The sequence below is a fragment of the Rhodnius prolixus genome, unplaced genomic scaffold (assembly GCF_049639745.1).
Source record: "Rhodnius prolixus isolate KJV_2025 unplaced genomic scaffold, Rpr scaffold_4, whole genome shotgun sequence".
Taxonomy (NCBI): Eukaryota; Metazoa; Arthropoda; class Insecta; order Hemiptera; family Reduviidae; genus Rhodnius; species Rhodnius prolixus.
In genome coordinates, this window is record NW_027411614.1 from 12,479,186 (window position 1) to 12,492,509 (window position 13,324).

The 13,324-nt window shown below is 30.3% G+C and overlaps 1 protein-coding gene across 2 annotated transcripts in view; it reads right to left on the minus strand.

Annotated features, from left to right (window-relative positions):
* Positions 1–118: 118 nt before the first annotated feature.
* LOC141455556 (E3 ubiquitin-protein ligase MIB1-like) overlaps positions 119–13,324 on the minus strand; it is a 174,559-nt gene continuing 161,353 nt past the window's right edge. For both annotated transcript variants that reach the window (XM_074130684.1, XM_074130683.1), the window contains exons 2-9: positions 8,586–8,805; positions 7,479–7,607; positions 4,643–4,830; positions 3,700–3,880; positions 3,088–3,253; positions 2,243–2,458; positions 951–1,060; positions 119–657 (exon numbers count right to left, since the gene is read on the minus strand). In XM_074130684.1, the coding sequence (XP_073986785.1) occupies positions 517–657; positions 951–1,060; positions 2,243–2,458; positions 3,088–3,253; positions 3,700–3,880; positions 4,643–4,830; positions 7,479–7,607; positions 8,586–8,801 (1,347 nt within the window). In that variant the 5' untranslated portion in view covers positions 8,802–8,805 and the 3' untranslated portion in view covers positions 119–516. The remainder of the gene's footprint in view (positions 658–950; positions 1,061–2,242; positions 2,459–3,087; positions 3,254–3,699; positions 3,881–4,642; positions 4,831–7,478; positions 7,608–8,585; positions 8,806–13,324) is intronic.

Here is a 13,324-nt window from a genome sequence, read left to right on the forward strand (position 1 = left end):
CTGCATGATCACGCTTAGTGGATCTAATAATTTAATTATTGTGATTGCTTATATTTCGAAACTCCGCAGAAATACAAGTTTTGAAAGGATAAATCAAATCAAATTAATTTCTGCTTAATTGAAACTGAGTAGAAATAAACATTTAATTAAAAAGAAAAGTATTAAATAATTCTTAGCATTAATCAGAAATCTATTTCAATAAATGAATGCAGTAATTATAATCAAATTATTTTTTTAAACAATGCTAGGAAGACTTCTCCACACGAGCATTTTTATTCTCTTCTCTTCATCATATCAATTGTTATAAACAATTAGTACTGTATTATTTTAAATAAAATATAATAATTTAATAGAAAAGTATTTTAACATATGCTAATGTGTTTTCCGTTTATATTTTCAATTTCCAGTAATAATAATAATTTCAAGTAAAATAAAATTACAGGAAGAAACCAAAGTAATTGATGTCAGTAATACAGTTTACTAAAAACAAAAAAAAAAATTATAAAAATAGATCTTCTAATAAAGGAGGATTCTTTTCTCCACTGGCTTCCGACAGATTGGACATTCACTCATTCTGTCTCCACACAGCTGGCATGTACCATGACCGCACAGAAATATCATATTTTTCAAACGGTCCATGCAGACTGGACACATTGTCTGGAACATTAAAAATTTCACAGAATTATTCTCTGATCCTTAATAGTATAATATAGAGCTTTTATAAAGTAGCTAAACATTTATTTTGATTATCCTTAGTTACTATTGGCTAAAAAAGTTTCTTTAAGGTGGAATGTGAGTCTTTATAACTTAATGTAAGTAATCAATTAAAACTTGTCATAACTACAATGAAAAGCGCTAATGACAGACTTCATTTCATTCATTAGTCGGTGCGCTGTAAAAAATTAAACTACAATGAATTGTTAAAGAAAGGGATTAAATTTCTAGTTTACCTGTTCCTTAATGTCCTGAAGTTGTTGCTGCAGCTTCTGGTAGTCAGCACTTGAAGCATCTCTAGACCCATTATTCATCAGTGGCCCATTGCAAGTCAACATGACTGGATCTAAATCATTTAGTCAATAATTAGTAAGTTCTATCTAACAGATAGGTCTAGATGAGCAAATATTTAAATTTAAGAGTTTGCACTAGTGCTTCTATTAAATAAATATTTTTGTATTATAAATAGTTGGTTTTAAAAAAGCTTCAATGGCAATAATTATGGTTATATTTGGTAGAAGTGGTTGGGTTATGTATGTTAACGATTTTTTTTTTATCATAGTTAAGGGGATGATATTTTAAAGCCTTAAGTGATGGAAAAATGAAATTATTTTCAAAGTTCATTAACTCTCACTTTTTGTACGCAACATATAACAATTACTGCAAATATTCTACAATTAAAGTGATTCAAGCCCGTCGGATTTAAGGTCTTATTAGTTTCAAACTGCACTACAATCAACTTAGTTTCAAACTGGATTATAATCAACTGAATTTACAACAACATAAAGCATAAATGAGTTTCTTTACTTAGATCTTATTATCTATTATAGTAAGTATGAAAGAAAAAATGGAAGAAAAGAAAAAAAAAATCTGAAACAATCTCTGTCCTACTTTGACTTCATGTTTCAACTCAAGTATGGAAGGACACGGACATCCTTTGAAATAAAAGATCAAAGTGCTCATAAAAAAAAGAAGCACATTAATTGGAAAATATTTCAATAATTTTTTTTCCGCCAGCTTAGTAAAGGCAAACGAATAAAAAAAGATGAAGGGCTCCTTAAATTTCGAAAATGACTTCTTTAAGCTCCAAAATGAAAAAATCGTTTTTAGTAACTAACAAAATATCACCTTCAGTAAAATTTAATTCCTTTCGATTGATGTAATTAATCTTCAATTATGAATTTCATGGGTTTTTCAAAGCCTTGCTAAGGCCTTTTTTGGTCATTATTAAATTTTGTCGGTATAATTAAATTTGCTTTAGCTCTCTGAGAGATAAGATCATTTTCAATGAAAAGTCACAAATTATTTTTTTAAAAAAAGCAGTATCTTGAAATAGGTTGAGAATCGTACCAATGAACTTTCTCTTTAAGGTGAATGAGATGTTAACTAGCGCCTTAAGAGAAACAAGTCAGTTAGTCAGTGCAATCTAGTTTAGTTCTAATATAATGAATGATTCAGACTGTAGAAAATTTCATTTTTCATTTCATTTGATTAATTTGAAAAAATATGTGAGAGATTCTTTAATTACTGTGTGCAGGTGGAGGAGGATTGGCGGTAGATGTGGTAGCCTGGGCATGAGCTCCTCCAACTGCGCCATTTTCACCCGTTTGATTGTCTTTTTTACTGTAGTTCGCAACTGCATTTCCAGTCTGATTAGCCGTCCTTTCTTTATAGCGATTCATACCTTCATCTTCTTCCTCACTTGTTTCTGAATTTTCCACATATCTGTTGCTGATCTCTTCTTCTAAAAAGGAACATAAAGAAAACCTTTTTTTAGCAATATTTTCTAGTGAATAAAATCTAAAAATCGCAAACTTTACATTAATAGACAATTCGGAACAACATCTTTTTTCTAAATCTGTGCTAAACCGGATTTATATCTCATTATAGAGATTACATATTATTAAGTGACACTGTAAAAGAGCTGTTCTGTTTCTGTTCACAATGTAATGTTATCCCGGCTGACATTAAAATACTTAAATGAGATTTGGATATTTAAATGAAAGGTTTTTTTTTGAAGAATCAAGTCCAAAATAACTTTTTGGAATATAAATGATTTCGCATCTTCTTTTTTTTTAACTTCATACAAATTAGTTAAACATTTATGTTTACTGTATTAAAAACTCATCCAAGAGGATAAAATAAAACACACATAGGAGAAAGCAAAAAAAAAAAAAAAAAAAATTAGTGATACCGGAATGTAGTTAAAGAATAAGTACCTTTTCTGTTAATAGTTAATCAGGTTTAAGTAGAAATGAAACGTTTTAACTAAGACAAAATTTAATTTCAATCGAATAATTAAATTATATACTGGCTTCAATCAATTTAATTAAGACAAGAAGTAAGTTAATTAATTCTCAAAACTCAGTTTACCATTTGCTCCACAACAAGTTGAAAATGCAAGCTGTTTAATGATCGGAACCCTGCATTGAAGACATTTTCTGATTAGAGGAGCGCAGAATTCACAAGCAACCATATGTCCACAGGGTTTAAACAGCACGCTAGCATTCTTGTATGAACATACCATGCATTCATCTATCTATAAAATAAAAAAAATTCACATTAAAATATAATCAAAGTAATCGATGCAAATTTTTGTTTAAATTGTTTGAAAATCCAAGCAAGAAGGCACATGCCTCATATGTTAAAGAAACTGAATGAACTAATATAGAGAGACGCACATAGAATTTGTTTTTCAAATGGAACAGTTTTATTGTGCACTAGAATACAATACAATTACTTTCTTACTGACAATGTAACTGAGAGAATAGTTAGTTATTAAATCATTTAGAAAAGACGATCTCTTAATTATTAAAGCTATAAAAATTAAAATTCATAGTCATTAACAATAATGTAATAATGCTTTTGACTCTGACGTTTCGGGACAGCCCCGAGACAAAAGAAGCGGGACAACTTTCCTCTTTTAAAGAAGCTGTACAGAAAATAGAAAAGACCAAATAAACTGCAGAATAAAATTATCCTTACCTTAGCAGTTGACAAAACAGATTCTCTGCAAATCAGACATCTCTTAACTCTTGGAGCGCAAGTAGAACAACAAGCCACATGGCCACAAGGTTGAAACAAAGTTTCACGTTTATGATCAGAGCAGACTAAACATTCTTCTAGACAGAGATCCACATCACCTTTTCGAGGATCAAGTTGATCACTGGAAAATATTTTTAATAAGTTGAAAGAAATATTTTAAAATTTTTTAGAAGAAAACTTACACCTATTCGCTATATCTAGCGAAAAAAACTGTTTTATTGTTTCTATGCTATACTAGAGATGATATGGTTGTAATTTTTTAATACTTTTTACCATCCCGTAATAAGTAGTAGTCGATTAATGATTGCTTTCCCCCCCCCCCACCACTTCACAAATGTTAAGATTATGAAACTGAATGTCTTTCTATAAACTCTCAATCACATTTTGCACTAGTTATTTTTAGCGATAATAACTATTTTGCCAGAATTGATACTTTTGGCCAGGAGGAAATCATTGTATCTAAAATTGATATCCATATCCATTTCTACCAATTCTACTGTTGTGGAAACTTAAAACCGCAGCACCTAAGAAATAGGAGGAGAAAGTATAATGTCTCTAATGCGTTTTATTCTTTCTTCTCTTAGTTTTCTTTTTGATTTTGGGTTAATAATTTGACCACAAGTTCTTTTTCTGAAAAACAACGAGAACTCTGAAGAAAAAAATTGATTCTTTTGTCTAGTTTACTGTTAATTACAAATATTATTATCTTTTAGAATGAAGAATGAAGTAAAAATATAGATCGCCATCATATATGTAGATTATTCATATTTTAACGAAAAATTAAGAAAATTAATCTGAGCAGTTCAGTATAAAACTGCTCCTTAAAAATATTTCTAAAAATTGAGAAAGAATATAACTAACAAAGTTATTGATAAAGTCTTACATTTCTTTGTCATTATGCGCTTTTGTTAAGGCTTTGTAAAGATTTGGATCAGGACAGAGATCAAGAGGAGTTTGTCCTTTTTTATTTTTAATTGTGAGATCTGCTCCACTTCCTGCTAAGAAGCAAGCTATAGCTGCTGAAGACTTTGCCTCGTGCACCTCATCTTGGCTTCCAAGACCCATCAACAACTACAACAGAAACAAGCTGAAATTAATATTTAGTTACTTAAAAATATTGCATTAAATATGAAATTTATTCATGAGGACCATTTAAGAGAAAAGAAGTCCTTCAAACTAAATTAACAAACGATTCATTACCTGCCATACATTCTCTAATAGATATTCTTTGTATTGTAAACGAATACATTTTGAAAAGAATTCGTTAGAATTAAAATAATTGAGGCAAATGAAGGACTAGAGACTTCAAAATTATAAATAAGATAATATAAAAATCAACTACAACACCAAATGAGAACAAATCAATAATAAACCATGGCAATCAATGAAAAGGCAGATTATTAGGATAACTGGTTTTTATGTGGTATTGGGGCAGTTCCCAGAACACTTTCAAAGGATACTAAAGGGTTTAAGGACTTTGGTTCGTTTAAAGGGCTTTCCACTGGTAGTTTCTCGAGAGAGAGAGAGAAGGCTGATTTTGTGAAAAGAATATAACTGTCATTATTGGTTTTTTTTTTCTTTGCTTTCCATTTTTAGGCAGGGAGGCATTTTTTAAAAAAAATCTCAATTGCTTTAACTTTTTTAATACTTTCAACTTTTTTTTTTAATTGTAATTTTATTATAGTTATTTTCTTACAAAGCAGAACAAAATTACACTTAAAAAGTAATTCTATAGTCAGCTCTTGCTTAAATTGCAAAACAGCCCAACCTTTATTTCCAAGCAAAATTTATAAACTTTAAAAGTGAAGAAAAAATATTATTATATAAATAAACCTTTACATTTTAACACCAATGGTAACTTATTTTTAAAGTATTTAACAAAGATTACCGTATATTAAAATAATGCAGGGGAATCTGTATTATATTTCTTGATTCTAATCAACTGCCTTAATCATGTATTTCTTTTACAACCATTATGTGAAAAATTCTATGAAATGTTTTAAATATTTTAGTATTTGAAAATAGAAGACGAACTCGTTACAGGACTGGAACACGGATAATTTTGAATTTCATGAACACATATTCCACACTCCCAAAACACATTCGACATACTTGGAACCACACAAACATACTTAACTACATAAATACAATACATATTTATTAAGAGACACAGGTACTAAACAGATTTATTAAACAAACTCGTAGGTCAAGTGTTCGGCATAGGGAGTAAATTCTAAAACATCTTAAACCCTCCAAATTACTGGTGAGTAGGGTTGCTAAAGACTGATTACTCAAAAATGCCAAATTTGAACTTGGGTCGCGTTGTATATAGGAGAAGGTGTTGGACTGTATAGTAATGAGAAATGAAGAGGTTCGCAGAGTTTTATGGACATGTGTTTAACAGTAGATATGAAGAGAAAGGATTCTGATTATAAAATCGTTGGGGTCGGCAAACATTAAATGATGCCATAGTGAATTTGTCTGGCCGTGTTAAGAGAAAAATATTTTAATATTTTTTTCTTCTGTATGCACGACTGAGAATAGAAGAAGAGGAAAGAGAAGAGAAATTGGAAAGAGCTTGAGGCCCTGATATGATAAAAAGTTTTTTGGGGGCCTGAAAGCTGAAATACGAAGAAATACTTTCTGGAAATGAGATCGATCAGTAAGCAAATGGTAAGGGCCAAATAGTTATTGATATGGCTGCTGAAAAGAATTTTGCGTATTATTAGTACTTTCTTTGAGCAAGGACATTCACTTAGAGACGGACTTACTAAACAACAGATTGATTACATCTTCTTGAACTTTGATATACAACAACTGACATTTTAATGTTAACAGGAAATATAGCAACCGCTTTTAGTAAGTGGCCACTTTCTAGAGATAGCTAAGTATCGACCAAGACCTCCATAGAAATGGAACATGTGTTTAACAGAGATAAAATAAGTAACATTACGAAAAGATTTAAAATGTGAATACAAGGCCTGTCGGAAAATAATTCGAGAAGAGAATGATTGGAGCATAATGACCAACAGCGAAGTTGAGGTTTTTTAAGTAAATTGTTGTCCTCATAAAAAAGAGAAGGTTACAGCAACTAGGCCAGCTAAAGCAGATGGAAAATCAGAGAACTGTCAGAAGATTTTTTCTAATTCGTCCATGCAAAACTAGAAAGCGGGGAAATCTTCTGGTGAGATGGTGGATTCAAAGTTAATTGAATATTTTAAATTTGAAAAGAGATAACAAGATAGAGAAGATTAGAAGAATATTAATTAGGTGACCAAAGTCTTTAATAGACAGTAGTTCCAAACAAGAAGAATAATAACAAATTTTGTCTTAATACATTATTTCAATTTTGAGAGAATAATGTATTTTCAAGAACTGTGACTGCGATTCCCACGTTCAAGAATCAATCCATTTGCAATAAAAAGATTGGTAGGCCAATAAAATAAATATTTTTTTATCCAGCCAGGCTTTGCGTCTGTCTATCAAATTAGATATCGTGTAAACATACTTTACTATAAATTTCTTTTATTAACCATTAAATAAAATCCAAGGCTGAGATCAGGAATCGAACCCAGTACCACCACAATACTTCTTAGTTTTGCAGGCTTCGACTCTAACCGCTCGGCTATAGTGACACCTAAATTTGCAGCAATAATGGGTACTTTCTCTTCAGTCTTTCTCAAAAATTGTAACACTAAGTAAAAAAAGAAAAAACTTACTCTGCCAATATCTTTAACACCTTGCAGTTGTTTAATCTGGGACAATGTATGATGTCTTAAAGCCTCATGCATGGGTGTGTCGCCATCTTTATCTGTAATATTTAAGTTGGCACCTTCTCGAACAAGAAGCTAGAATTTAAGAAAACTGATAGTTAAATGCAGATAATATTATCAATAAAGTATTAACAAACGTCCAATTGCCGACAAATATAGTATTTACCTAGATAATACATCAGAAACAGATACGCAATAGCATTTAGGGGCTTTCTAAAGCTTTCAGGCCTAACATATCATCCATTTAGCTTCCAATAAGGGAGTTGAAAAATTGAAAAACCAATAAATAAAAACACATAACAAAAACGTTTCACTGGAGGTTAAAACAAAAATATTTTCCACAGTAGTACTCACATCTAAGATTCGAAATGACAAGAAATTAATTTTAAACACTATTGTTAGGTAACAATACTTCCCTGCAACAAAGGAACCCAAATTTAGGTATGCCATAATCATAAATCTAAAAGGTTGAAGCTTGGAAAGTATTCCAAACCATTGTGGAATTAAAGGAGGTGACGTACTTCAAAATTTATCAGCTGTTGGTCTATGTCATTTGGTCATTCAATAATAGCTAAATAAAAGTAAATAAATTTGTTTAGAGAACCAATAGCATTTCCAAACAAGTTTTAAAATGAGTCAATCAAATTTACAGAAATTAAAAGATTTGTATCAGTTGTTATTGTAGGTGTGAATTAGAGAGTATTAATTCAATTTCAAACCTACGCTAACATTGGTTACTTACATAGGAACACAAACTACAAAGTATGAGCTTTTCAAAATCCTAATTCTCTTAAACCACAAGCTGTGGGGGAAGTCATTATGAGAAGGAATTTGGAATCTTTTGTCCTGTTTGGGAGTTAACCATGGACTATCACCTATTTGATGTGTGATTAATGCTAAATACAATACTAAAGTGTGTTTTGCAAGAATTTAGAGGGCTATCTGTGAATATTAAAAATCTATCTCTACAGTGATTTTCATTTTATCATACAGATTCGCTTAAAAATATGATTTGCTTATGCCGTGTGTTGAAAAAATATAAATAATACTAACCCTGACAATTTGAGCATGTTGCCTTTCAACGGCAAGATGTAAAGCAGTTTGCAAATTGTGATTTTGAATGTCCATATCTGCTTTGCCATGGTGTATTAGTAGTTTAGCTACGGAGAAATGGTTATTGAGAGCTGCTAAGTGAAGTGCTGTATATCCATCGTCCTTCGGCTCATCAACGACCCAACGTCTTGGTGACATCACCAGCAGCATCCACATGGCACTGGAAAACATGAACAATACACTGATTAATGCTTTCATAAGTTATTAAAATTCAAGCAATTTTGAAATTTTAAAATTTGGCTTTCGGTGCTCATTATCCATAAACCATTATTTTAAGGGTACAAAAGAAGAACGTTTGTTGGTAGTAGATGCCATTAATATTCTAGTGCCTTTTAAAAACGAGTTATCCAGATACGACTTATTTCCATATTCTGATTTTTTTTTTCTTCATAATTACTGTTTTTCCAAAAAATATTAAGAGAAAAATGGCTTCAAAAATACTTGTGATGAACCTGTTATTTCTCATCCAATGTTTTTCATAAAAACAAATTAAATTATTTTTTATTTCACAGCGATAAAATTTGTTAAATATGTGCACGTCTTTGGCATCTAGAAGGATCTCTCGTCTGAACTTTTTTGCTTTTAAAATGAATTTTTATTTTGGGCAAATTAATTTAAAAAATGTTTTAGAAATAACTTGGGAAAGTTGAAAAGAATTTAACTTTTGTAAAACCACACTAAAAGTTTCATTTCTTAAGCAATTATGTTAGCATTTTTCTTTGCATCATTCTAAATAATTTTTCGTACACTGATGAATGTAAAATGCAACAGTCTGGAAAATTTAGTGGAAGAAATGAACAAGAAAAGCTACACCGTGGCTTTCCTTTAGAAATAGTGGAGAAGGAGTGACACCCTCTTTAAGCCAATGGGAGTACCACACTTTCTATACCAACAGTGCAACTATGATAAACATGTGGTGCAATCAGACCCCATCTTATTTCTGGAAGCGATTCTTTAGAATGGCCATGAGCGCAGAGATCCCTAGTTAGAGTTCCACCTGTAGCTACTATTTATTTGTAGGACAAATTAGAACAGCCAAATAAGAGCTTTTGCCACTCGTCTCCGAGACCTAATATGATACTTGGATTTTAGGGCCCCGCAGGAAAAAATATTAATTACTTCACTTTTTTACATGAGGAAGAAGGAAGTAATACATGAAAGCAGAGATTGGCACTCAAGAGTTCTCACTTATCAAAATTTCAACTAAATATTCTAAAACTTTTTTGTCAATCTTGATTCGTCAAACTACGTCCACTTATCAAAGTTAAACTTCCAATTCTCTAAATTTGTTACTACACCCATTAACGTTAATTAACTCGCAGCCACTTTATCCTAGAAAATGTGTGGTATAATTTGTGTCTCCTAATTCACAGTTGAAAACAAAATAATTTATAACTTACACCATGAAAAATTAAATAAAGTGAGCAGAATTTTTGAAATTTTTATCTATCGTAGTCATTTTTAACTAAAGTGATTAAGGCTACGATAAATTATCAACTTATACATAAATAAATTACAATAAATTAATCAAAAAAAAAAAAAAAAAAACAATTATTTCATAAAATTATTTTATGTAATAAAGACTAAGGGAATTATTACAGGTTTAACAATGTAGGTATAGACTATAAAGGTAGTTCATGAAGTAATTTCTGCATTAATTGAATAATGTTCATGGCAGGTTTAGTAATTCAGATTAGATTAGGCCAACAGTGGAGCTCTTTATTACGCAAAAGCGAAAATCCTGAACATAAGGGCTGGTGCATATTATGCACAAATAAATATTGATGTCAGAATGCAATAGTCACTTTCATAATTAGATAATAATAATAATTTATTTACAAAACTTTACGTATGTACACAAATTTGAAATGAAATTGAGGTTTCAAGCTTAGTGCCTATATACACCCATCAAATTATATTTAGTTCAGTTTAAAGGAACATATTTACATATTAAGGAAAAAATTTAAAAAAAAACCTCAGCTTGATATACATGTGGGTGTTACAAAATATGCTTTAAGCGTTTAATAATTACATAAATTGTGGCTAGTAATATGGAAATTCTTAATATAATAACTTTTACTAAATTTCGTGTTTTTTGTTTTTGCAACTTCTTAGAAATGGAATGAACTAATTTATGGGGACTTTAGCAAATTTGACCATTTATAAAATCTGCATGGCAATAGTTGAAATTGCAGTTAGTATATAAATGATTATTAAATTTTATAGAATAGATATCGAAAATTAAAATCTTATAAAAAATAACAATGAAAAAATAAAACAGTTTTAATTACTGCTTTTGAACACCATCTTCAGGTATTCTCGGCAACTACTTTTCTTGTAGTACAAGTTTCTAAAGAAGTTCCTTTAGAGATTTTCTTCTTTTAGGTTTGAAAGTACTCACAATAATAAAAATAATAATACATTTTCAAATTAAAATAAAAATATATTGACTATATTAAAATTCTCCTCACATAAATAAATACATTATATGAATGAAGTCAAAATGCAACAACATTTATTTAGATGTGATGGGATTCAAAGATAGATAATGTAATCTGAGATACTCTAGAGTAAAACATAGTCTAAATTATAAATAATACATTACAATATGATATCAACAAACCAACATAGTTTGGATAAGCCAACAGAAAGCTGACCTAAAGTATGTTCCGAAAACCAAATATCTCTCTGCGGTTGTCCCTTAAACAACAATCTAGCAAAAATAAAAATATTATTCTGCAGTATTCTTAAAAAAAAAAAGGGTTGAAGAAGGTTGAATCTTTGTTTAAATAATAAAATATCTGAAGTTTTACTAAAAAGGAGAAATTAATAAATTGGCAGATATTGCAAATGGTTTTTAAATATATTCTATTATTAAAAGCAGTTTGCAATAAGTTCAATAACGGAAGAGTTATAACCTAACTTTAGAGTTTTCCTTTATTGGCTATGTCTAGCACTAAACTACGGCATAAACTTTGCTTGAAAGTCGTTAATTAGGCGTGCTGTTAAACTTCAAAAACAATCGTTCGACGCCCTTAGTCAGTAGAAATCTTCCTCGGCATTAATACAAACCAAACTCTGCCATCAATTAACTTAAGATATACCGGTAGCATTTTTTCTTTTTAATGTAAAATAAATCAGGGTCTGAATGTTTCCTGATTGTTTCCGTTAATAAGTAAATTTATCTTTTTTAAATAAAAGGCTCAACAACGTCGGAGGGCATTGGTGCCTGGAGTTACTACCACATCTGATTCAGAGTCTTCTTTTGGTAGCAGACATATTATCTCTGAGTACGGAGCACTTCCTCTGAGCTAATCCTAATCCTAGTAGCCTTCCAGTAGCCTAGTTAAAATAAATAAAGTGATTAGCCTAGGCTTGCTTTTACCTAAAAGGGATCAATTTACAAGCTAACTTGGAATGAGATTCTATAATTTTCCATTTGATAGTAGTTATACAATCTACCAAATAAAAGTGCACCTGTCTAATTCCTTTTTATTTAGTGTTTAGGATGCATTTCATAGCTTCTATATTATAAGTTGTGCAACAATGCTATTAGTGATGCACATTCAAACCAACTGGCTTAATTAATTAAAAAACTTAACAATGAAATACTTACTACGCAAAATAGTAAATTTATGAAAAAGTGTTTAAAAAGACTTTCTATGGTTAATGTAATCTTCGACTTAACGATTCACCAAAATGGTTTACTTGTTAGTTGTAAATAAGTACTTTTACATAAAATGATGAAAGTCACAGTAGTTGCGATTAATTTTAACTTAAAATGAGAAAATGCCACAAAATTTAAACCTTTTCTCACAAGTGAATCTTAATGGTAAACGCCACATTGTTGAAATTCTATTAAATGAATCTGAGGAAAGAAGAAAGTAAAATTCATTCGACTAGAAGTAAGAGATAATTATCCAACAATTGGTTGGGAACAGACCACTACAAATGAAATTACAAGATATATTAAAGAAGATGCGAATTAGATTGGATGTTTTGATAGTGGCCAGACTATGATTTGAGTTTAGTAAGTCACCATCAAAGAGCAAAAAAGTATTATTTTGATTTCTTTATGCTGGTATATTAAATGCGTTCGTCCTGAATAAAAGTTTTTTACTTGTATAAAATTATTAATTTCTTTTCTATAATGTTTTCACTCTTTTAGCAAAAGAAAATTTATAAAATTAAATCAATTTTACAATCAGAATCACAGAAATACAAGAATATTATACACAAGAGAGAAATATATTGCACTAAGATTGTAAAAACTTTTATACAACACTAGTTATAGTAAAAGAGCATGAAAAGAGCGAAAAAAAATATCCTTGCTTTATAATCCGTTCTTCGCGGCGCAATGGCATTTATTTCAATGGATACTCCTGTATCTCAAACAGCTTTTATGCAGTTCCCCATCCTGGTTTTTATTTTATTCCAACTTTGGAAATACTCGGAGAGCACTTAAAGAAACACACAACTGATTTATAGCACAGTAATGTAAAAGGAGCCAACTTTGGCCACTTCTTACTTACAAACACTCCTTTAACCCTCTTTCTCTTCTATGAAAAGCACTCATTGGGCTTTTCATAGAAGACAGAGTTGTACCAAGTTGAGGAAAATAAATTTAATATAAATTATTATACGACGAATGATGAATGGTTAATTAGATCAATGCATTC